Raw genomic sequence first — 26,173 nt, 5'->3', positions numbered from 1 at the left:
AAGGTGACCATCTGCAAGCCAAAGAGAAAGGCCTCAGAAGAAAGCAAACCTGCTGACATCTTGATCTTGAATTTCTAGCCTTCAGAATTGTGAGAAAATAAATCTCTGTTGAGCCACCAAGCCTGTGGTAGTTTGTTATGGCAGCCTTAGCAAACTAAGACTACTGCTTACTGCTGTCACACCAGCCTTGGGTTCTGAAGGCTCTCCCAGGCTTCTCTGGGTCTTTCCCCTTTTTCCTTTGCAGGCGTTTCCCCCCAAAAATTCTGGCACAATTAATCTTATTTTGGTATCTGCTTTGCTGTGAATCCAAACTAACATAGGCTCCTTGAAATGAGAAATCAACCAAAATATACCTGTTATGGACTGGATTGTGTAATCCCAAAATTCACCTGCAAAAGTCCTAATGCTTGCTCAATGTGACTATATTTGGAGATGGGACCTTTTTAGGAGGTGATAAAGGTTAAGGAAGGTCATAAGAGTGAGACCCCAATCCAAAAGGGCTGGTATCCTTATAAGAAGAGACTTCAGAGAGCTCTGGTGTAGAGGACATGAGAGATGGTGGCTGTCTGCAAGCCAGAAAGAGGCCTCACCAGAAACCTATTTTGCTGGAACCTTGATGTGGGGCTTCTGGCTTCCAGACTATGAGAAAATTAATTTCTGTTAAAGCATTGTGTTATGGCAGCCCAAGCAGAAGAATAAAACACCTTTCCTGCTTAAGACTATCCCACAAGGTAAAAAAAAGAAAAGAAAATCCTCCACAAATTGTACCTGGTTGTCATTCAGTTCACACCCTTCCTGTGTTTTGGAAGAAGGAAAACCATCTTAACTTCTCCAGAGTTTCCAAAAGCATAAAACATGTTACTCCCTGTCATTTTTCCAACTTGAAAAGGAAATTCAGAGCATAAATCCAAAGCCCCTAAATTCTCAGGTTTAACTTTAAGCCCTGTCTTCCTAAAATTCAAATTAAACATAAAACTGTGTTTGTGATCTTCATTTTATTAAATCAAGAAGGTAATCTTGTTTTCTTATAGAATTAGTTTAAAATGAGAAGGAAATCAAGGCAATTATAAAATCTATGTTGTCCCAGGGTATTTGAAAATGGCTTCTAGAACCACTCAGCTGGAGTGAGCTGGAATTATGGCTTCTAAATCATGCACCAATTCTGCATGATGCAGCTCATTTATCAGACACATTTCTTGCTTGTAGATGCTTCCTGTGAGAGTTTGGTCATGGATTATGATGTACGGGTATTTCCTTTTTTCATATGTTGCTAAATATATCAGAATGACCTGTGTTTCTTATATTCAGGGGCTACTACAGTGCAAGGAGGAAGAAAGGAAAGGAAGTTTCTACTATGAGTTTACCACAAACCAGCAACTCTGCTTAGGACAGAAAGTAACTGAAGACATAATCCTATCCCGAGTGGTACAATGTAGGAAAGATAAGACATTTGTATTAGGAATTATATTCAAAGGCAGATATGAATAAAGGATAGATCCATGAGTAAAATGCCTATGAGAATACAGAGAAGTATTCTTCTTTCAGTTTAGGAAATCAGGGAAGATTCCTGAAGGACAAACTATTTAATTCAGGCCTTGAAAGATGAATAGTCTATAGACATTTTGAGATGAAGATAAGGATAAGAAACGGAGTGAGGAAACACAGAGGACAGGAAGCCAGCTTTTATAGTCAAAGCATGGCAACATTTCTATCAGACCAAATTCATCATGTTCACAGGGATTATTGTGACATTTGAGACAGGGCAATGTCTCAGATTAACTAAATGAACTAAAGAATGTAACAAACATGCCTGGGTAAGAACCAGAGAACCATTAGACTCGAACTAAATCCCCAGCATGCATCAGAATCACCTGGAGAGATTGTTAGAGCCCAGATTCCCAGGCTCACTCCCAGAGTTTCTGATTCAGCAGGTATGGGGTGTGGCCCAGGAATCTGAATTCCCAATCAACAACCAAGCGACGGCAATACTGCTCTCCTGATATCCTTGTCTATGATGCAAAAATAGAGACAAAATAATTTTGGAATATTAAAATTATGGAGGGCCATGAATGGCAACTAAGTTGTAGGAAGAATAAGTCTCTGAAGACAAATGCCTAACTACCTTCCTACTACTCTATTCAAAACTCAAAGAGAGAGAAACAAATGCAGCTATATAGCTTTAGAAATCTCTTATGACCCTCATGCAGGAGGATCGGAGAAAGCCCCTCTGGTTATGTGACATTGGAACAGAAAGAGGTAAATGAATGATCCCTGCAGAATACAGATAAAATGTCAAAAGACTGTGAGACAAGAGAAGGGGAAGCGTTTTTGAGAAAAGGTAAGAAAGCTGGAGGGGCTCAGGAAGAGCATCGGAGAAGGAGCATGGGAGTAAGATCAGATAACTGGCTGGAGTAGGGCAGGAGTGGGAGCAGATGTCATAGGCTCTCAGTGTCCGTGACTAGGGCTTCAGATACCATCCCAGTGAGCCAAAATGATGTAGAGGGTAAGGTTAGGAGCGGGGTGATGTTGCAGGAGACTACTTCCACTAAACAGGCAAGAGATGGTGATGGCTGAGACAAGAGGGCCACAGCACTGGTGAGAGATGGTCAGATTATGAAGACTAGGAGGTAGAGCCAATAGAATATACTCAAGGATCAAACGAGAGTGTGAGAGAGACATAAGGGAGTCAAGAAAGACTCCAAAACGTTTGACATGAATAACTGGTAGAATGGAGTCATTCACTGAGTTGGAAAGATGGAGAAGATTGTCTTGTCGGGGACAATCAAGTGTATGACGGTGAGCAGGTCTGTATATGATGTCACAGGACATGCTGTAGAGAATTCTTACATGCAAGGAAAAGTTCTTGGCTAGGAATAAAAATTAGGGTTTGTAGTATACACATGTCATGGGAGGTAATTTCTAGAGAGGGAAGATAGATAGAGAAGAGCTCTAAATTCGTGGGATATTATGGTGTTCAAAGTTTGAAAAGTTGAGGAGCATCCTGCAAAGAAGACTGAAAAGGAGGGACCAGTGAGTTAGATATAAAACAAGGAGAGAGAACAGGTCCAGAAGTCAAGTGGCGAAAGTCAAACTGAGGAGGGAGACATGATCAAGGGTGTCATGTGTGCTTTTAGTTGCCTGTGATGGGGATGAAGAAATACCTGAGAACTTGGCAACAAGGAGATCCTTGATGAGGATAAGAGAAGGTAGCAGGTTTGGTGGTATCAATGGGGAAAAAAACCCATTGATAATAGGAGTGTTTTCAGAGACAATGGAGGTGAGAATTAGGACACAGTGAGTATAAACAACTTGTTCTGAGGAGTTGTTTTATGAAATGAAAAGGAGTTTACCTTTCCTTTTACTTTTAAAGATATTGCAGCATTTCTCATCCATGGAAATGACCCTGTGCTATGGTTAATGAAGGGGGCAACTGGAAGAATGATGATCTTGAGAAGGTTAGAGGGAGTCGATTTACTGGGTAAATTGCCAATATGCTACTTTATAAAGCAGAATTTGTAAAATTCTCTTTCCTAGACATTTTCTGTGTATTGAAAAATCTCAGAAAAAAAACTCTGAACTCCGTTCTATTCATGCACGCAGTAAATGACTTCTCTGATCTTACAAATGACAAATCCACGTTTCCCTGTAAAACGTTTTACTTTGGCATGTATTACAGTCATACTGTCAAAGGCATATATGATCTACAGATTGTTGTGCGACTGCCCTGGTGCACTAAGCAGCAATCTGGGACTCTGACAGATTGTGCCTATTTCCCATAAAAATTACAAGTCATTTTTTTCTCTTTTTTTCTTAGACTGTCCTGAGCACAATGAATCAGAAAATTCTTGGTTTACACCAGCAGCAATACTGTCTAAAATTTGATGGATCAGAGCACTTAGCTGCAGCATTAATTCAGTGAACTCAAATGTTTGTTTTTTTTTCAGTTTCAATTTAATCAAACTGAAATTGTGTGAAGAGTAGAAATTACAGATTTCATGTTGTGCCATTAATTCTTATAGACATTCACCTCAGTCAAAAGAAAACACATCTAAGAAATAACATCATAGGGAGCAAGAAATTGACATAGAGAAGTGAAACTGTACAACCATGAAACATTTCATTGAACATACCAGAAACCCCATCTGCCTTCCTCTTCCCTAAAATATGAAAACTAATGGGTTAAAATTTTTTAAAAAGAGAGAAAAAAAATGTGCTTTTTAATCCAATGTTTCTCCTCCATAAATTTTCTTATATTAATACTAGGGGCCCGGTGCACGAAATTCGTGCACTGGGTGGGGGGACGGGGAGTGTCCCTCAGCCCAGCCTGCCCCCTCTCACATACTGGGAGCCCTCAGGCATTGACCCCCATCACCCTCCAATCGCAGGATCGGCCCCTTGCCCAGGCCTGACACCTCTGGCCTAGGCGTCCGGCCCGGGCAGCGGGGACCTGCAGTGGCAGCGGGGGGGCGCCGCGATCGCGCGGGCTCCGCCCCTGCCCCTGCAGGACGCCTCTGGCTGAGGCATCCGGCCCAGGCAGCGGGGACCCAAAGCTGCAGCAGCCCCGCGATCGTGGGCTCCGCTTTAGGCCCAGGCAAGGGACCCCTAGCTCCTGGGACTGCCAGCTTCGACTGTGCCCAGCTCCCATCGCTGGCTCCACCCCTACTTCCTGCTATCACTGGCCAGGGCGGAAAAGGCACCTGATTCTCTGATCATGGCTGGGGGGCAGGGCAAAGGCGGCCCCCCAGCTCTTAGCTCCCCCCTAGGTTTCTGATCACTGTCAGTGGCAGGGGGCTTCTTCCTGCTTTCCCTTTCACCTCCCTGCATTGTGCCTACATAGGCAAATTAACCACCATCTTGTTGGCAGTTAACTGCCAATCTTTGTTGGCAGTTAATTTGCATATAGCCCTGATTAGCCAATGAAAAGGGTAGCTCGTACGCCAATTACCATTTTTCTCTTTTATTAGTGTAGATAATAAAAGATTTTAAAATGTAAGGAATGACACCTAAAAGATTAGTTAATATTTTATGTTCTTGCCCCTATGTTGCCATTCCTTTGGACAACCTGAAAAAGGCCTAGATCATTATCTGTGGGGAGGAAGGAGGTAGCAGCATCCATACTGGGAGTCTGGAGATTCACAAAACCTACAATGCTCATGGACAACTAACACATTTTGGTAAAAACACATCCTCTTTCTCTCTTACACTCAAACTGCAAAGCTCTCTACATAGCACTCAAGGTCTCTGCAGAATGATGTTGACCTCCTCAACCCCAATCAGATCCAATTACTTGCAGTTCTGAAATATTACACTCTTGCAGGAAGCCAGGCCTTTGACAAACTGTAGCTTCAGTTTCCTGACATAGAAGAGACAAGAGATCCATTTCCTTTGTCCCTTTCACATCCCACTCCACTCCAACTGCACTGCCCTAGCCACCCATCTACCTTCTGCTACAGACATTAAATACTGAAGGCCTTTCTTCGCTGGGCTGCCTCTCCTTCTACCAGGTTGCAGATATCAGGCTCTATTTCTCGTGATATCCCCAATACTTAGCCTACCTCTTGGCATGCTTAAAAGAGTGAGTCCTTAATTTTCAGTAAACGAATGAATGAAATGTGTTGAACGTTGATATGCTCATGTCACCACTCACTTGGTGCTATTACAATTTATTTGTAAAAACTAAGAGAAATAGAATGGCATGCTGAAGATGAGGAGGCTGAAGTAAATAAATACTGGTTTCAACGATTTAAAAAATGCCCTGACTTTTCATTTACAAGAGCATCAGGAAAAATAATTTACCCTTCAGTCAATTATTAATTCCAAGCACTTATACTAACCTCCAAGTTAGTTTAGATTTAAGAGGACACTGTTAATGAGTGTTCACAATTGCCCAATACGTACTCACTGACTTGACTTGATCAAATTCTACCCAGCCTTCTCTCTTCCCTGCAGGCTCATCCTCATATTTAAGCATTATGGTGCTGGAAATCTTCCCTTAACAGTTCACTCCAAATATAATCCAGCCACAGACAGAAAGATGTCCCATTAACCCACCCAACCATGCTTTCTGCGCACCCAAGCCTCGCTGCTGTGGCCGGAGCAGAGAAGCCAAGCCTGCAGCCAAGCCAAAGGCCTGGGTCCCAGGTGCCAGAAGAAAACCGGTGCTGGCACTCAGGGGAAGGAAGGCCTATTGTGCGAATCTTGGTGCAACGGGCCTCTAGTTTCCAAATAAGGTCATATGCATAGGTTCCGGTGGATAGTAATGTTGGGGGGAAACACTATTTAATTCAGTAAGTACCTCATAGGATTATTTTGGAGATTAAATTTTAAAATGCATATAAAATGTTTAGAGAAATGACTGGCACATGTACATATATAAAAGCCTAAGCAATCAAACTACTGGTCGACCTGTCGCTATGACATGCACTGACCACCGGAGGGCAGATGCTCAACGTAGGAGCTGCCCCCTGGTGGTCCGTTCACTCCGTGGGAGCGCTGCTCAGCTGACCAACCTGTTCTGGCAGCCCACCAGCCTGGCAGCAGCCACTCACTCCTTCAGTAGTCCTGCAGGTCCAATCTCCAGAGAACAGACCAGGCACTGAAGGACCAGCGCCTCTGACACAGTCCTAACAACACTGCAGGCCTCCTGGAAGTTGGCCTCAGGCACTGCTACTGTTTCCCCTCCCGAGATGCTCTACAAGGAAGAAATGGTATAAAAGTGGCCGCCAGGTGGATCCCGACAACCTGCGCAAATTTCAGCAGGACAGATCTGGATCCTGGTCTGGCAAGGACGTCCCACCACCCGTCTGGAGGGCCAATGACATTCCAGTTTCCCCCACCCCCCTCAAGACGGGCGCCAGAGCAGGGCTCACATGAGCCTCACCCTATTGAGACTGAGTGGGCAGGCGCAGCAGGGCTGGGATGAGCAGGAGAGGCAGACAGGAGTGGCAGGCAGGCAGTGTTGGACTGCTGGTTTCAGCCTGATATCCACAGGCCACCCCGAGGGACCCCACCCATGCACGAATTTGTGCACCGGCCTCTAGTATTTATATATACATACATAGATATATATATATATAGATATATACATGTGTATATATATACATACAGCAGTCCCCCCCATTATGTGTAGGAGATACATTCCAAGATCCTCAGTGGATGCCTCAAACCACAAACAATACTAAATCCTATATATACTATGTTTTTTTGCTATACATAAATACCTATGATAAAGTCTAATTTATAAATTAGGCACAGTAAGAGATCAACAACAACTGATAATAACATAGGACAGTTATAACAATGTACTGTAATAAAAGTTCTGTGAGTTGGGTCACTCGTCTCAGGGGATCTCTTGCTGAATGAAGTCTTCACATAGGCACAATGCTCTCTGGCACAACACATTGTCAATCAGAACATGTTTTCTGTTCTTGTCTTCCACTCACAAATGTAATGCCTTTTTCATCTAAACTAAGCACTTGTTATGCACTGTGGCCTCAACTTGCAGTTTGAGGTGTGACAGCAAAAATAGCATGAGTTTGTTTTTCCTTCTTCACAATTTCACAGGTAGCAGATTTGTTCTTACCATAAAGCTTAGAAACTCCAGAATAACATGTTTTTTCTTTCCTTATTAGGTTGAAACTATACCTTTTCACCTACAGGAAGCACTTTACAGTTTCTCTTTGCCATATTTGACTTGCCAGCATCCCTACTCTTAGTTTAGGGCCATTATTAAGTAAAAAGAGGTTTACCTGAACACAATCACTGCCATATTGTGAACAGCTGATCTGATAACTGAGACAGCTACTAAGTGCTAATGTACTGTGTGGATACGTTGGACAAAGGGATGACTCACATCCCAGGTGGGAGGAAAAGGGACTGTGTAAGATTTGATCACACTACTCAGGATGGCATACAATATAAAACTTATGAATTGTTTATTTCTTGAATTTTCCATTTAATATTTTCAGACTGTGGTTGACCTCCATAATTGTACCATGGAAAGTAAAACCATGAATAACTGGGGGCCACATTACATATGTGTGTGTGTGTGTGTACATATATACTGTATATATCCTATATAATACAGAGGTAATATGCAAATTTACCATCACACTCTCGCACAAGATGGCCACTCCCATGTGGTCAAAGATGGCTGCCCCCATGTGGTCATAAGATGGCCACCACAAGATGGCTGGCAGGGGAGGACAGTTGTGGGTGACCAGGCTGACATGGGAGGGCAGTTAGAGGTGACCAGGCCTGCAGGGGAGGGCAGTTGGGGGTGACTAGGACAGCAGGGGAGGGCAGTTGGGGGTGATCAGGCCGGCAGGGGAGGGCAGTTAGGGGCAACCAGGCCAGCAGGGGAGGGCAGTTGGGGGCAATCAGGCAACAGGGGAGCAGTTAGGTGTCAATCAGGCTGGCAGGGGAGTGGTTAGGGGGTGATCAGGCTGGCAGACAGAAGCAATTAGGGGCAATCAGGAAGGCAGGCAGGTGAGCGGTTGGGAGCCAGTAGTCCCGGATTGTGAGAGGGATGTCCGACTGCCAGTTCAGGCCCGATCCCCTAAACTGGAGGTCCAATATCCTCGAGGGGTCCCAGATTGGAGAGGGTGCAGTTGGGCTGAGGGACACACACCCCCAGTGCACAAATTTCATACACCAGGCCCCTCTAGCATATATATATATTTCACAAATTGTCCTAGCATAGTGATGGCGAACCTATGACACGCGCGTCAGAGGTGACATGCGAACTCATTTTTTTGGTTGATTTTTCTTTGTTAAATGGCATTTAAATATATAAAATAAATATCAAAAATATAAGTCTTTGTTTTACTATGGTTGCAAATATCAAAAAATTTCTATATGTGGCACGGCACCAGAGTTAAGTTAGGGTTTTTCAAAATGCTGACACGCCGCGCTCAAAAGGTTCGTCATCACTGTCCTAGCAGAAGAGAACAAATTTTTAAAATGCTGTGAATTTTTTATATTAATAATGCGAATTTTTCCTTTTCAATCCATTTCCAAAGGAACCATCCAATTTCTGTTTCTCCTCATCTATGGTTATAGTAATGCCCTGAACTTACATGCCTATCTTCAGTCTTTTCCTCCTCAGTTTCATTATAATTTATATGATTGCCCCAACAGTCAAATACCTATGCTTGTGTCACATATGAAACCCTACTGTGATCATCTTTGAACCACATGCCAGTCACAGTTACTAGTTAGCCACTCTTTACTGCTTCAATACTATCCCTTAGTTCCATTTCAAATCATAAGGGTAGCTAACATTTATTATGCATGTAATAATATGTGACAGATGCCATTAGAAGTTCCTTGCATGTATTATCTAACTAATCCTCACAGCTGCTTATGAGAGGTTCGCCTCTACCTCAACCTTATTTGCAAGATAAGAAGGCACACAAAGCCTGGTGGGTGTGGCTCAATGGTTGAGCGTCAACCTATGAACCAGGAGTCAGGGTTTGATTTCCTGGTCAGAACACATGCCTGGATTTCAGGCTCAATCCCCAGTAAGGTGCATGAGCCAATCAATGATTCTCTCTCATCATTGATATTTCTATTTCTCTCTCTCCCTTCCTCTCAGAAATAAATAAAAATATATACTTTAAAAAAAGAAGGTACAGCAGAGAAAGCACCCTGTCCACGCACACAGCTCATCAGTATTAGCGTAGGGATGGAACTCATACCCCAGCTGAGAGTTAGAACCCTGACAGTTGACACCCAGCGATGCTTCTACCCTGATGTTCTCCTATCAGAAACCTGATTTTCTAGGCCTCAGTTCCAGGGCTCTACCTGCTTTTCACATCCAAAATGTCCCTTTCTCTTTACCTACCAAACTCTAACAAATTCCCACAGAGCAGTTTCTGATTCATATCATCCACAATTCACCCCAATGAATGAAAGACATGCTACAATTCCTTTTATATTGATCAATTTCTACTTTTTTTGTTTTTTAAAAATTTTTAAATTGATTTAAAGAGAGAAGGAAAGAGAGTTAAAAACATCTATGAGAGTAACAACATAGACCGACTGCCTCCAGCCCACCCCCTACTGGTGATAAAGCCTGTAACCCAGGCATGTGCCCTGACTGGGAATGGAACCATGACCTCCTGGTTCTTAGGTTGATGCTTAACCACTGAACCATGCCAGCCAGGCTGTTTGTTTTTTAAAAGATGGTGTGTCATTCCATTGAGATTAGAAAGGCTCTTGAAGCACATTCTCTCTCTCTCTCTCTCTCTCTCTCTCTCTCTTCAGTTACTCTCACAGACCTTGGTAAAGTTGTGATTAAATAGCAGGCAGTTAAAATAATTAATACTTCTCAGGACTATGAATTTGGTATTGGTGAACTATTAAGCCACTCATTAAATTCATACAGAATCCCTCAGAATTTAAATGCACGTAATTTCCAACTCTTTATGATTCTATGACTGGTTTTGAAATGGGAACATTTAATTGCCTAGCAGCTGTTACCTATTAATTGACAGCATCATTAATTGACAGAACCTAGCTCTGTAACATTCAGAACCACCCAGGGTTGCTGGATTCAGCATGTACATGAGCTATACACACCTAGCTTTCCAAATAGATCTCTGATGTGGACATTGTCTGTAGCTGAAAAGCTCATGCTTTTCTCTAAAAATCTAGAAGTGGTCCTTTTGTTCCTGTGTCTACCCCATTAAACATCTCCTCTGAACTACATCTTTCCAAAGCCTCTCCCTCTTCTGCCAAGTCAAAGGACCAGATTAATTTACAGCTTACCTTCAAGGATTTCTGTTGCTGTGTAACTGAGAAGTTAACATGATAGGGGTGGTTCTGATTAACTGCCATTCCCCTCACTCTGCTCAGGCGTGGTGCGGCTCTAGAACATGGGCGAGGCAGACAACAGTGTACTATGTACTACTGTCTTTTCACTGGGAATGTTCTTTCCCCCTATTTCTTCCTTAAACACAGGATACTGCTTTACATTTCCTTCACAACCCCAGGTAGCTAATACACAAGACATGGATATTTGTTAAATCCAACTCTTTTGGGAGACAGTTTACATATATCCAATGTCAAGTATATTGTGCTCCTAGTTTTGTGGTCTAGAAATATTTTCCCTTGTAGAAAACTTAACACACACTGCACTCTATTATGTTCACAATAAAAGCATGTGGGGAACCAGGATTGGGTGGCTGGTTGTTTTGACCACTGTTCCAAGAGTGGCAGAGCCTGGGTTTCAGCCTCTGTGGGGCATCAGCTTAAATCCCCTTATCGATTGTCACATTCCCTAAATGCCACTTTGTGCAGCTGGTTATGGGGACGTGAGGGAGAGGGAATGAGGCTGCCTGCAGTAGAAATCTATACCAGATACACCAGGAAAACAGTGCCAGAGCAGCTGGGCCATCCTCATAAAGGCAGCGTTAAGTAAATAGTAGCCCTGGAAAAATATAATTGACTCCATTTTCATTTATAGTCTAGATAATAAAATATAAATAAAGAGATAGATAAGCCAATAAATTTCTGTGGTAACCAACGACTTCAGCATTTTAACTTCTGTGCCAAGCTAGTGAATGCAATGAATGCAATGAATGGGCTGGGCTAAGTATTCACAAGCTCTGAGTTTCACAGGGAGTGTCTTGTGCTTCATGTATAAAATACTTAAGGAATATGTGAAATTTGTTTTTTTACCTGTGGCTACATGTTCAAGGGTGGGAGTGGGTAGGGGAGAGAGAACTTGGTCCTAAAGATTTTCTTACGAAATTCTAAGTAAGGAGAATTTCATTCAGCCTAACAACAGATCATCCCATATGTATTTAGCATACTGCATTCTAGGCATATTCTTAGAGGACTCTGGGTAATATACAATCAGCTGACACTTCCTGTAAATTATTCCAGGAACTACAATCATCAACACTTTACAAATGTGCACTTAAATCAATATGACATCAAGATTTCAGGGCTATAAGTCTGGGGAAGTGATTGTGATATTAACTGAAAGAGAATAGAAGGGAATTTTGATGTGAAGGAGATGATGGTAGATATTCAATTTTGAACATGATAAGTTTAAAATGTAAGGCCATCACAAAGGTGGGGTCTAGAACTCAGGAGAAAAGTCTGAATACAATTTGGGAATCACAGGAGTGGGAGGAAGGGAATGCAAGGGGAAAAGGTGAGGCTTTCCTGAGCGGATAGGTAGACAAAGAAGAGAGTTAGGGTCAGGGCCTTAGACCATGGGCCTGGGACCCTAGTCCTCCCACAAAACTGGGACCAGAGTTCTGAGAGGTAGGAGAGGGAGACAATCTAGCATTGCTGTAATTTGAATTTTCCTTTTTCCTAAGAGACTACTTAGAATATTAGGTTACAATGGAGATATACATGAAGTTTGATAGGTCTATAACCACAGGTCTACAGCCTCACTTACTGCCGGGGTCCAACCCCAGCAGGTCCAGGGGTCCCCAAAGGTGTAGACGGAGTCAGCGAAGAAGGAATGACACGGAGACAGCGTTGAGTTGATCATCATAGCCAGGTTCTTTTGTCAGGGTCTCCAGCCAGGTTCTGTAGCCAGTTTCTCCAGCCAAGTTCTGTCTGAGATCTCCAGCCAGGTTCGGTCACCAGGTTCTAGTCAGGTTCTCTTGCCAATTTCTGTAGTCAGGTTCAGTCCAGGATCTTTTGCCATGTTCTCTCCAGCGAAGTTCTTCTGTCTGTAGGTTCTGTGTAGGTTCTCTCTGTAGGTTCTCTCTTCTAAGTCCTGTCTCCTGAGTTCTGTGTTCTAAGTTCTGTCTAGGATCTGTCTTCTGAATTCTGTCTGTTGTTGTCTTGTTGCATCTGTATTTATACCAGTTGATTCAATCCTATCAATCTCTATTACAAAGGTTAGGGCATTTCTTATCTCCATTCCAGGGAGTAAAGATTATGTAGCTTAAGCATGATTGTTCGTAGTTAAAATGATTAATTACCCGCCTGGCACTTAGTTAAGAGGTTTTATTCCCTCCCTAACTTCAGGGGAAAATCCCTACCTGGGGATTCAACCTTCCTCGGAGAGGTGACCTTGGTTAAAACACAGCGCCAAGAAGGTGAGCAAACATATTAAGAACCGTATGCCATATATGCCAGGTCCCTTGAAACAGCAAGGATGGACCGGCTCCCGGCAACTTACAAGTTCTTTGTGTGGTTGAAACAGTCCCTCAGAAAATCTATGGCCTAGAATTTAACCAGTTAACTGCCACAATATTTTGAATTTAATTTAAAAAGGTCAGCTGCTTGAGTCTATAGACACTTATGGAGTACAATTGGTTAACAAGTAAATTCCTTTAAATTGCAAAAAAAGAGATGGGGGGAGGAGGTGGGGGGTGCTAATCAGTGAAAGAGTAGGGAAAAGATGAGAGCATAAAGAATATCAGCTCCTGCCTTTGGCAACTCCCTTGACAGTGGGCAATGAGTTCAACTAGGTAAGAGGAAGAAATAAAGGCAAATGGCCGTGGAAGCAAATCAACTTATGGAGTCAATGGTTTAGTTCATTTCCCATCAGAAATCAGCTTGAAAGGTGACATGTTAAATGCTGTTTCCACAAATAAAAAATAATTTAATTTTAAAAAATTAAAAGGGCAGAAGGAACCTTTCTGAGGTGATGGGTAGTTATGACCTTGATTCTAGCGATGGCTTCCCAAGTGCATGCTTATCTCCAAACTCATCAATTTGTGCACAGTGAATGTGTACAGCTGTTTACATGTCAATCATGACTCAATAAAAAGGATTTTTTTTAAAAAGTCATTAACTTGAGGGACAATATGATGTTGTGGACAAAATCATGGTTTCCAAATGCAGGTGGACTAAAGAGATTACCTGTAATGAGTTCTAAGGTTCAATACTCTCACTCTTATGATGGGGAGAATATCCTATCACATGCAGTAATATATGATTATCAGAGGAATTAAGTGACTACTAGCAACAGTCGCCAACCTTTCGGACCTCATGGACCACCAGTGGTCCGCACACCACTGGTTGGCGACTGCTGGAAATACAGACAAGGCTGAATATGCCTCCAAAGTGCCAGATAATAAAATAATAATGAAGTCACTCCATTGTCATTTGTAATACTTTTAATAAACATATATGGACTAATTACTGAAAATGACTGATATTTGGGAATAGCACTTCTAACAGAGGAAACTGCATTCCCATTTAATATTTGTATACATATAGTTCCTTTCTGTCTCTTTAACTCTCCCAGTCAGTCAGTGTCTCCATCTCTTCTCCTCTTCTCTCTCTCTCTCTCTCTCTCTCTCGCGCCTTTCTCCCTCTCTTTTTCTTTTACATGATATGACTCACAGAGAGTTGAATTAAAAGCTCTAAAATAAAATATGGAACAAATTTCCCCATAAGATAGAAAAAAATTGAACACATTTTACATTCATGCAGTATATTAAAATGACACATTATACACAAAAATGTCATCTCCCAGAAAAAAAACAATAAAGCATCAAAGATACTAAATTTACACTTACAAATATGCAACTTTTATAAAGTTAAACAAAAATCCTGAATTGCTTCTAAATGACATGCTATAAACCTTATCATGTCATCTTCTGAAATAGTGTATTTGACTATTTATACTCAGTAAGCCAATAAAAGTAATTGGAAGTAAGTGATTGTTTTTAATTTACAAAAATACACAATCTGAAAAATTTTTTTAAATAATTACTTAAATGAAAAGGATTTGTCCTGTGGCAATATTATTTTACTGTCTCGATTATATAAATGTGTACCTATAACTATTTGAGTAGCTTAAAGATAAATGAAAATATAACTACCATGACTTAATGTAAACTTTTTCCTAAATACAGTTCTAGAGAAGTAAACATATGCAAGACAGGTTATAATGCCTCCAAAGAGATTGCTTACATTTTCAATGAAATTTAGTTTCTTAAATTTACAAGAAATTAATATTTTCCCTCTGATACAGAAGATATATCATTGATGTGAGAGTTTCCAAGTTTGATAAAAGACTCAAAAGAAGAAATAGAAGTGACTATTATTTCACATGTGGGTCAGTTTCAAGTACAGCATGAATATCCCATCTGTTATGAATCTGTCCTTCACAAATTGATATATTGAAGTTCTAACCCAATGTGATGATATTAGAAGTTGGGGCCTTGGGAGGTAACTGGGGTCGGATGAAATCATGAGGATGAACCTCCATGATAACGTTAGTACCTTTACAAGAAGAGAAAGAGAGACCAGAGCTTTCTCTCTTCACCATGTGGGATTCAGTGAGAAGGTAGTCATCTTCAAAGTCGAAAAAGTGCTGTTAAGAACCAAACCTTGCGCTCACCTCAGTGGCACATATAGGAAAATTGGAAGGATACAGAGAAGATTAGCATGGCCCCTGCACAAGGATGATACCCAAATTCATGAAGCATTCCAAATTAAAAAAAAAGAAAAAGAACCAAATCCGGTGGCATGTTGATCTTGGGCTGTCCAACCTCCAGAACTGTGAGAAATAAATGTCTGTTGCTTAAGCCACCAAGTCTATAGTACTTTTTATGGAAGCCAGAACTAAGACTTCTCTTTGGACAAACATTTTAATTTACATTGCAATAATGTACTTAAAATTTTAATAATTGATTAGAAATTCAAACTCTTTTGCTGAATGAAGAAAAGTCATTCAACTATTTCATCATTGATGCTAATGTTGACCTCAGTTATTGAACACAATTTTTCTTCCATTAGTTTATAAAACTATATCCTGGGAGTAATAAAATTATATAAATTGTCTTTCTGAGGGATTCTTTTCTAATAATCTTCAGAATATTTTGTGTTACTTCTGTCATAAAGAATACACAATGTAGTGTATAAGAAGAATTTAGTATAGTAATTAGCAAGAGTACAAAGTATAGTGTGTGTGTGTGTGTGTGTGTGTGTGTGTGTGTGTGTGTGTGGTTTTCTCCTGCTTCCTATCGTCCCTATTATTTTGAATTACTTTATGTTGGTGGTTACACCAAACAAAATGTGGACCCTTTCTGTCCCATTCTTTCTCTTCATTGAAATTCAAAAAACAAAGACGCACACATAAAGTAATTTCTTCAATAAAATCCAACTCAAAATTAATCATGACTTCACTGTTTTCCCAAATATTATAATATTTTGGGAAACATTATAGCACTGGTTCTCAACCTCCTGGCCCTTCAAATACAGTTCCTCATGTTGTGACCTAACCATAAAATCATTTTTGTTGCTACTTCATAGCTGTAATGTTGCTACTGTTATGAATCATAATGTAAATATCTTGATATGCAGGATGAGCTTAGGCGACCCCTGTGAAAGGGTCGTTTGACCTCCAAAGGGGTCGCGACCCACAGGTTGAGAACCGCTGCATTATAGCATTACTTATATAAAATAGTTTCTTCTCGGTCTCTATATTTATTATTCTACTCTTTTCATTTCTTTTTAGCCTTACCTTAGGCATTATTTTGCCCTGTAAATATTTTACACTAGAGATGTTATAAATTTGCAAGTAATGTTTTTGTTGTTTCATTACTTTTAAATCAATATAAGGCTCCAATCTGCCTGCATTCTAACCTAGATTTGGTCCCACAACTACTGCCTCATGGCCTTGAACAAACATCTTCCTTTCTAATACCACTGGAAGGTACTGGGATGAGCAGTAGGATGTGTTGAACCTGACTGACAATGTCCCAGCCCCTCCATGTGCTTATAGCTTCACAGAGCAGATGGCCATTCGATGAAAAGTTTCAAGTGAGAAGAGAATGATAAAATGAGTGGTAGGAGGGCTCTGGGACAATTCCTTCATGTGCAAAATAAGAGCATTGGACTATCAGGGGTGAGGAACCTTTTCTCTGCCAAGGATATTTATAACATTATTTGAGGGCCATACAATATTAGCAACTTAAAAATTAGCCTGCTATATTTGGTCAAATATATAATTAACTCACCCCTAATGCCTTGGCAAGGCCAGACCAAATGATTACGCAGGCCTTATATACCCAAGGGCCAGATGTTCTCCACCCCTGGACTAGATGATCTGTAGGTATTTTCCCACTCAAAGATTCTCTGCCACTGTCATTGTATTTTTTTTTTTCAGAACTTCCCAGAGTATTCTAGTTTGACTAACCAGCCCACACAAAACCATGAAAAGGACTTTAGTCTTCTTACTATAGCTATTATTGTATGTAATGTGCTCAGTTTTCTTAGTTACAGAACAGTGATCCCTATTTGAAAGTTTCGGAACCATGTATTTTACTAAATTTATTATTTTCCAGATTAAACAGGTTAAAAAATATAAGTAGCTCAGCAAGAGTTTTGCTACTAAATGAATTACCAAAACAAAACCCCAAAACAACTGTTTTCAGAGAGTTGACTTTGAAATGTGGTTAATGGATTGTGGAGCTATACTCTTTGCATGCCTGTTTTGGATTAATTCAACCACTAGTTTTAGGGCCAACCAAGATAAATTAATTTCTATTTGCTTCCTAAAAGCCTTATATATTTATACCAACAGCTGAAAAGTTTCTCACACATTAGAACTTTGGAAATTAGGTCCTACACTAGAGATTGAGAAGTGTCGAGGATCTACCTAAAACATAGTCACAAACCCAGACAACCAAAATGAGGAGACAAAGTAACAAACCTCAAATGAAAGAACTAGAGAATTCTCCAGAAGAAGAGATAAATGAAGCAGAGATAAAAAGTTATCTGAAACAGAGTTCAGAGTAATGATGATAAAAATACTCAATAGTAAGAAAAAAGATATAGTAACTATAAAAAAAGAACAGTCTGAGATAAAGAACGACATAACACAAATAAAGAACACATTGGAAGGAACACACAGCAAATTAGGGGAAGCTGAGGATCGAATTAGTGAATTAGAAGACACAGTTGAAAATATCACTCAATCAGAGAACCAAAAAGAAAAAACAATTTAAAAAACAGGAGTACAGCTTAAGGGAGATGTGGAGCAATGTGAAATGTAACAATATTAGAATAGCAGGTGTGCCAGAAGAGGCAGAAAGGGAGAAAGGAATAGAGAAGGTGTTTGAAGAAATACTGGCAGAAAACTTCCCTAACCTGGTAAAGGAAAAAGTCACACAAATTTAGGAGGCACAGAGAACCCCAAACAAGAAGAACCCAAACAGACCCACACCCACATACACCATAATTAAAATGTCAAAGAGAGAATCTTAAAGGCAGCAAGAGAAAAGAAAACTGTTACCTACAAAGGAGTTCCCATAAGGCTGACACCTGATTTCTCATCAGAAACTCTACAGGCCAGAAGGGAATGGCATAACGTACTCAAGGTAATGGAAAGCAAGGATCTCAGACCAATATTACTATATCCAGCAAGGTTATCATTCAAAATAGACGGTCAAATAAAGAGCTTCCCAGACAAAAAAAGGCTAAAGGAGCTCATCACCACCAAGTCAGCATTACAAGAAATTCTAAAGGGATTGCTGTAAGGGATTGCTGAGAAGAAACAGAGAGAGAAACAGAGCCATACAGAATTAAAATGGCTATAAGTAAGTACCTGTCAATAACCCTAAATGTAAATGGATTAAATGTTCCAATCAAAAGGTGTAGGGTAGCTGAATGGATACAAAAACATGACCCAACTATATGCTGTCTACAAGAGACCCACCTCAAAACAAAAGACACACACAGGAGGAAAGTGAAGAGATGGAAAAAAATTTTCCATGCAAATGGAAAAGAAAAAAAAGCTGAAGTAGCAATACTCATATCCAACAAAATAGACTTTATAATAAAGGCCATCATAAGAGACAACAAAGGTCACTACAGAATACTAAAGGGATCGATCCAACAAGAGGATATAACCCTGGTAAATATATATGCACCCAATATAAGTGCACCTAAATATATAAAAACACTTCTAGAGGACTTAGATGGAGAGATTGACAACAATACAGTCATAGTAGGGGAATTTACCACCACTCTGACTTCACTGGACAGATCTTCCAGAAAAAAACTTAATAAGGAAACAGAGACTTTAAAGGACACACTTGATCAGATGGATTTAATAGACATTTATGGAACATTTCACCCCAACACAGCAGAATATACAATCTTCTCAAGTGCACATGGATCATTCACAAAGATAAACCACATGTTAGGACACAAAACAAGTCTCTACAAGTTCAAGAAGATTGAAATCATATCAAGAATCTTCTCAGATCACAGCAGAATGAAATTAGAAATCAACTATAGTAAAAACACCCAAAAACATTCAAACAGATGGAGGCTAAATAGCATGTTATTAAACAATGAATAGTTTATCAATGAGATCAAGAAAGAAATAAAAAACTTCCTGGAAACACATGAAAATGAACACACAACAACCCCAAATCTCTGGGACACAGCAAAAGCAGTCCTGAGAGGGAAGTTGATAGCACTGCAGGCATACCTAAGAAAACAAGAAAAATCAGCAATAAACTATTTAACCCTACAACTTAAAGAACTAGAATGAGAACAACAAGAAAATCCCAGAGTAAGTAGAAGGAAGGAAATAATAAAGATTAGAGCAGAAATAAATAACATAGAGACTAAAAAAAAAAATACAAAAAAATCAATGAAACCAAGAGCTGATTCTTTGAAAGGCTAAACAAAATTGATAAACCATTAGCCAGACTTATGAAGAAACAAAGAGAGAGGACACAAATGAATAAAATCAGAAATGTAAGTGGAAAAATAACCACGGACACCACAGAAATACAAAGGATTGTAAGAAAATACTATGAACAACTACATCCCAACAAACTGGACAATGTGGATGAAATAGAAAAACTCCTAGAAAAATACAATCTCCCAAAACTGCATCAGGAAGAATCAAAAAACCTGAATAGGCCAATTACAACCTATGAAATAGAAGCAGTAATCATAAAACTCCCACCAAACAAAAGCCTGGGTCTGGACGGCTTCACAGGGGAGTTTTTCCAAACATTCAAAGAAGAACTAACACCTATATTCCTCAAACTATTTCAGAAAATTCAAGAGGAAGGAGCACTTCCAAACTCTTTTATGAGGCCAACATTATCCTAATCCCAAAAACTAGATAAAGACAATACAAAGAAAGAGAATTATAGGCCAATATCCCTGATGAACTTAGATGCTAAAATCCTCAACAAAATATTACCAAATCACATCCAGCAATATATTAAAAAGTTCATACACCATGATCAAGTATGATTTATTCTAGGGATGGAAGGCTGATACAATATTCACAAATCAATAAAGGTGCTACATCACATAAACAAATTGAAAGACAAAAATCACATGATCATATCAATAGATGCAGACAAAGCATTGGACAAAATCCAACACTCATATTTGATAAAAACTTTTAGCAAAATTGGAATATAGGGAGCATATCTCAACATGATAAAGGCCATATATGACAAACCTACAGCCAACATCATACTCAATGGGTAAAAACTAAATTCATTTCCCCTAAGAACAGAACAAGACAGGGATGCCCACATTCATCACTCCTGTTCAACATAGTAATGGAAGTGCTAGCCACAGCTATCAGAAAAGAAGAAGAAGTAAAAGGTATCCAAACTGAAAAAGAAGTAAAACTGTCATTATTCACAGATGACATGATACTGTACATAGAAAACCACAAAGACTTCACCAAAAAATTACTAGACTTAATGAATGAATTCGATAATGTAGCAGGATACAAAATTAACACTCAGAAATGTATGGCTTTTTTATACACCAAAAAATGAACTCACAGATAGAGAAACTAAAAAAACAATCCCATTTACCATTGCACTAAAAAAATTAAGATACCTAGGAATAAACTTAACTAAGGAGGTAAAACACTTATACTTGGAAAACTACAGGACATTGAAAAAAGAGATAGAGGAAGACAGAAACAGATGGAAGAACATACCATGTTCACGGATTGGTAGAATCAACATCATTATATGTCCATACTACCCAAAGCAATCTATAGATTCAATACAATCCCCATTAAGATACCAATCGAATATTTCACAGACCTAGAACAAACTCTCCAAAAATTCACCTGGAATGAAAAAAAGACCCTGAATAGCTGCAGCAATCCTGAGAAAGAAGAACAAAGTTGGAGGGTTCACAATACCAGATATCAACCTATATTACAAAGCCACTGTTCTCAAAATTGCCTGGTACTGGCATAAGAACAGACATATAGACCAATGGAACAGAACAGAGAACCCAGAAATCTACCCAAGCCAATATGCTCAATTAATATTTGACAAAGGAGGCAAGAGCATATAATGAAGAAAAGATAGTCTCTTCAATAAATGGTGTTGGGAAAATTGGAAAGATGCATGCAAAAAAAAAAAAAGAAACTAGATCACCAACTCACACCATACACAAAAATAAAGTCAAAATGGATAAAGGAACTAAACATAAGACAGCAAACCATAAAAATCTTAGAAGAATCCATAGGCAGCAAAATATCAGACATATGTCATAGAAATATCTTCACCAGTACAGCTCCTAGAGCAAGGGAAACTAAAGGGAAAATAAACAAATGGGACTACATTAAAATAAAAAGCTTCTGCACAGCAAAAGAAACCATCAACAAAACAATAAGAAAGCCCACTCCATGGGAGAACATATTTGCCAATGTTATATTCAATAAGGGTTTAATCTCCCAAATTTGCAGTGAACTCACACAATTTAACAAAAGGAAGATAAACAATCCAATCAAAAAATGGGCAAAGGACCTAAATAGATACTTTTCAAAAGAGGACATAAACGAGGCCGAGAGACTTTTGAAAACATGCTCAAAGTCACTAATCAAAACAAGATGCAAATCAAAACATCAATGAGGTACCATCTCACACCTGTCAGAATGGCTATCAACAAATCTACAAACAACAGGTGCTGGTGAGGATGCAGAGAAAAAGGAACCCTCGTGCACTGCTGGTGGGAATGCAGACTGGTGCAGCCACTATGGAGAACAGTGTGAAGTTTCCTCAAAATATTAAAAATGGAACTCCCATTTGACCCAATAATCCTACTCCTAGAAATATATCCCAAGAAATCAGAAACACCAATCAAAAAGTATATATGCACTCCTATGTTCATAGCTGCACAATTCACAACAGCTAAGAATTTGGAAACAGCCTAAGTGCCCATCAGCAGATGAGTGGGTTAGAAAACTGTGATACATCTACACAATGGAATACTACGCTGCTGTAAAAAGGAAGGAACTCCTACCATTTGCAACAGCATGGATGGAACTGGAGAGCATCATGCTAAGTGAAATAATCCAGTCAGAGAAAGATAAATATCACATGATCTCACTCATTTGTGGAATATAATGAACAATATAAACTGATGAACAAAAATAGAGCCAGAGGAAAAAAATATTTTAGAATATATAATAGAAGTAATCCTGTTATTTGCAGAGTTTTAATATTTCCTACAACTTTTCTGATATCATACTATGTTAGTACAGTTTTGGCAATATTATACTTAAAATCCTTTTTCTCTTGAAATATTAATGTTTATTACATGTAATATTATTATATTTAAGATCAATTCTCTTGAAAAAAATTAAAAATAGCACTGCCATATGGTCCAGCAATCTCACTTCAGGGTATTTATACAGCAAAAATAAAAACACTAATTTAAAAAAAAGAACTTTGGAAATTATATTCTAAAAACAAAAAAATTAATAAACAAAAACACATGAAAGATAAGAAGCTTAATAGTTTTATAAAAAACAACTGAAACTTGGATTAACATTCTTAATAACATTTGATACTACAAGCCAGTCAATTTTAAGGGATAACCCAATAGACTCCAATATCCTGAGTGTCTGGGAGGAACTGACTGTATGACTATGTCTATTCATAAATGAGATAATAATACATTTTACTGAACAATCTCATCTTTAAAGGAAACAATTTCATTTTTAAAAGTTTCGTTAACAATTGGAATGAGCAATCTGCAAGGAAATCATTGCTTTTTAGGTAGGTAATTCTTTAAAAACATATACCACAATTTTACCAAAATTTTTCATTTTTGAAATGTTTATTAGGAGACTTGGAATGTTTATGTTCATAGACGAGATCATTTTTTTCTTGAATATCTCAGTTAAAAGAAAGCCCCTATTATTTAAAAGAAATTCTACCCTTCATCTCCCCACAAAAAAAACATCAAACTAACAAACAACAGGAAAACCATATCAGAAAACATTTTTATGTCATGTACCTTCTTTGTCATCATGGTGGATAATTGCATCCTGAATCATGTCAGCAAGGTTAAAATGCACTTTCTGGTTCTTGCCATGCTTCAGTTTTTTCAGGACTCCTTCCTGCTTCTGAAAAGCCTTCTCTCTTTCATAGTAGGCTTTGATTTGTTCACAGCGCATGCGTTTCACCAGCCGCTGCCTTTGGCCAAGGGGAAGGGTCTCCAGCAAGCACTGGTCAATTTCCATTTCATGGGATCGGAAAACATTACATAGCTGAAAGCAACCTGAAAGAAATGAAATGGAAAAGTCTAGACCCATTATTACAACAAATATAGTAGGATTACAGAACATATTTGATTTCCTGTTATCATCACACAAGTCAGAAACTTATTCATTCCTCTGGAAGAAAAACAAAGAGTTAATATATTTTTCCCCCTCTTTTTTTAGAGTTAATATCTTAGTTAAGATGGCACGGTGATTGCCTGGCAGAGCGGGTGTGGAGGAGGTGGAGGAGGATATAGGAGGGATAAAGGATGATGGATACATACTTGATTTAGGGTGGTGAATACACAATACAGTGTACATATGATGTGCTGTGGAATTGTGCACCTGAAACCTATGTAATTTTGTTAACCAGTGTTATTCCAATAAATTCAATAAAAAGAAACAAAGATTACATGATAATAAAATAAAACTTTTAAAAGAATTAGATATAGAGGTGTGGTTTTATTTAATACTTAACAATCCGTGTTTTCTTATTTCTGTAAAGCTACACCAAAGCCCTTAATGTATTACCACTGCATTATGATCCTTCATCTAACTGAATATGCTGATTAAACTTTATGTGATACATTTTGGCAGAAAGCCATTCTAAGTCTTTCAGCACAACCTAATAAAATTGGTTTTGCATATCCTGATGACTCTGCTACTCTAATGTAATAGACTATATGTAAGCTATAAATTGTTTATATAGAACATAGGTATGTTATCATTGTTTATATGACACAATGATCATTTTTCACCAATTTATTGATAAACACATTTCCTAGTGATTGGTAAACATTCATTTCTAAGAAACCTAACAATGGTTAAGTATACTTTGGAGCAATGGAATGGAGATTTTGCTCTTGGCAACTCAAAATCATGAATATAATTGGTGCTGTTATATACTTTTTCTTATTCATATTTTCATTAACAAGTCTGTCCTGATAATGAAAATATTCACTTTCTTTCCAGATGCTATTTCCTATAAACTCCACCCAAAACACCTGTAATGGAATTGTACTAACTCATATATTTACCACTTGATTAAAATTTTACTATTGGCAGAAAATTAATGTTAAAGCACTGGAAGTTCTAGAATCTGGTTCACAAATACAGGTTCAGATATGTGTTTATATGTTCTTCTCTTGACATATCTATGATGTAAATTTCAGGCATGCATAAAGATGTGGTTCATCATATGCCATATCTGGAAATATACAGTTAGGATAGTGCTACCTCATCTTTGGAAAAGTGCTCTATTCCTTTGAAAGCAGCAAGCTGTGATGCTATTTCCACTTCTGTTTCACTTGATGCTTTGCAAAGTGTTATTCTCACAGCCAACAGGTAAGACCATCCTTATGTTGCAAGTAAACTAAGTTGAGAGAGGCTGTGACTTGTCTAAGACCAAAGAGATTTTATGACAGTCGTAAATAGTCCAAAAAGGCTCAAAAAAATAAAAGACAGAGGTTCTCTACAGTCATGTATTTAATATATATATGGGAGAGGGGAGAGACTAAGCTTTGGAGAATTTCGTTTTGGTTGTTTTTTAGCATTTGACAACATTTTACCATCATATGTTTTCATAAAACTCTTAATAAGTATTTGTAAGAGTGATGTTAGGAGTACCAGATAACCACAAATAAACTATCCCTTTCCAATGACCTAAACACAAAGAGACAACAGCAATTCTGAAATGATAACAAATTTCTCCATGTATGTTTCTTTGATAAAATCCATGATCACTGCCACAAGCAGATTGTGAGAATTCATTAATAATGGATGGGAAACATCTTCTAATTTCAAATCTGTTTAGAAAATTGCACCGTTTGATTCACTGACTTGGATTCTCAAGACACTTGGACTTCCATGACTTCCCTGGGTTGACAGCAGGTGCCGAGGGAATCTTTGGAACCACTGAAAATCCTAAAGAGGTCAAACCAATGACACTGCAGTGTCATGTACTGAGTAGCACACAGTCAAACGTGGAGGATGATTTTACAGTAGACAATTTCAAAGTTGATTGTAGCCAAATTTATCTTTCTCTTTGAGTTTTTGTCTTAGACATCATTACTGAAAACTTATCTGTATTCCAAGTCACTGAAAATGAGTGGTGGTAGTCCTATTGTTTCAGCTTTTACAATCAAATCTCCTGTGCACCTGGAATTATAAACACAACGGTCCTCTAGTTTTTAACTCTGAAGTAATGTTTATGAAGTGTGCAGTGATAACGCATGAGTCATTGAGCAACCCACTCAGGCTGTCAAAAAGGAGCGTAGAGAGTAGTTCATAAATTAATCCCCTTCTGGTTTGGAAAATCAGAAGCTAAAGCTGTTACATTTCAAATCCATACATGATAAAAGATTGATCTTTAATAGATTTCCATGTTAAATAATTCCCCATTCTTTGATTTTAAATGGTCTAAACATTGATGTATCGGGTACTGAAACTTGTTTTGTCTAATTATTAGTGGATAAGCTATCTTTGTATATGTGCTGCTGTCAATCTATAAGACAGTCACTAAATATAACAAAGTTATAGAAAACATACTTTTGAATCAGTCTAGTCAAAACTTATTGAACTTCATTACTAGGGCACTAAGATGAAAATGATCTCAACTCATTTTGGAGATTAGCATAAACTTGCTATCAAAACCAAGTGAGGACATCACTATAAAAAGGGAGTTACAGATCAATC

At 38.7% G+C, this 26,173-nt stretch overlaps 1 protein-coding gene and 1 non-coding gene across 2 annotated transcripts in view; one reads left to right on the top strand and one right to left on the bottom strand.

The window, feature by feature from the left end:
• The window catches only part of MYO16 (myosin XVI), a 424,936-nt gene extending 401,443 nt beyond the window's left edge, over nucleotides 1–23,493 (bottom strand). The window contains exon 1 of the mRNA XM_059685100.1: nucleotides 23,236–23,493. Coding sequence (XP_059541083.1) covers nucleotides 23,236–23,461 — 226 coding nt within the window. The 5' untranslated portion in view covers nucleotides 23,462–23,493. The remainder of the gene's footprint in view (nucleotides 1–23,235) is intronic.
• Nucleotides 15,318–15,424, top strand: LOC132228886 (U6 spliceosomal RNA). Its single transcript, XR_009451495.1, has one exon. It is a non-coding gene; the product is annotated as a U6 spliceosomal RNA (small nuclear RNA).
• Nucleotides 23,494–26,173: the final 2,680 nt, after the last annotated feature.

The sequence above is a fragment of the Myotis daubentonii genome, chromosome 2 (genome assembly GCF_963259705.1).
Source record: "Myotis daubentonii chromosome 2, mMyoDau2.1, whole genome shotgun sequence".
Taxonomy (NCBI): domain Eukaryota; kingdom Metazoa; phylum Chordata; class Mammalia; order Chiroptera; family Vespertilionidae; genus Myotis; species Myotis daubentonii.
Note: the sequence above shows the minus strand (reverse complement) of the source record. Positions and strands in the feature narration are given on the sequence as shown.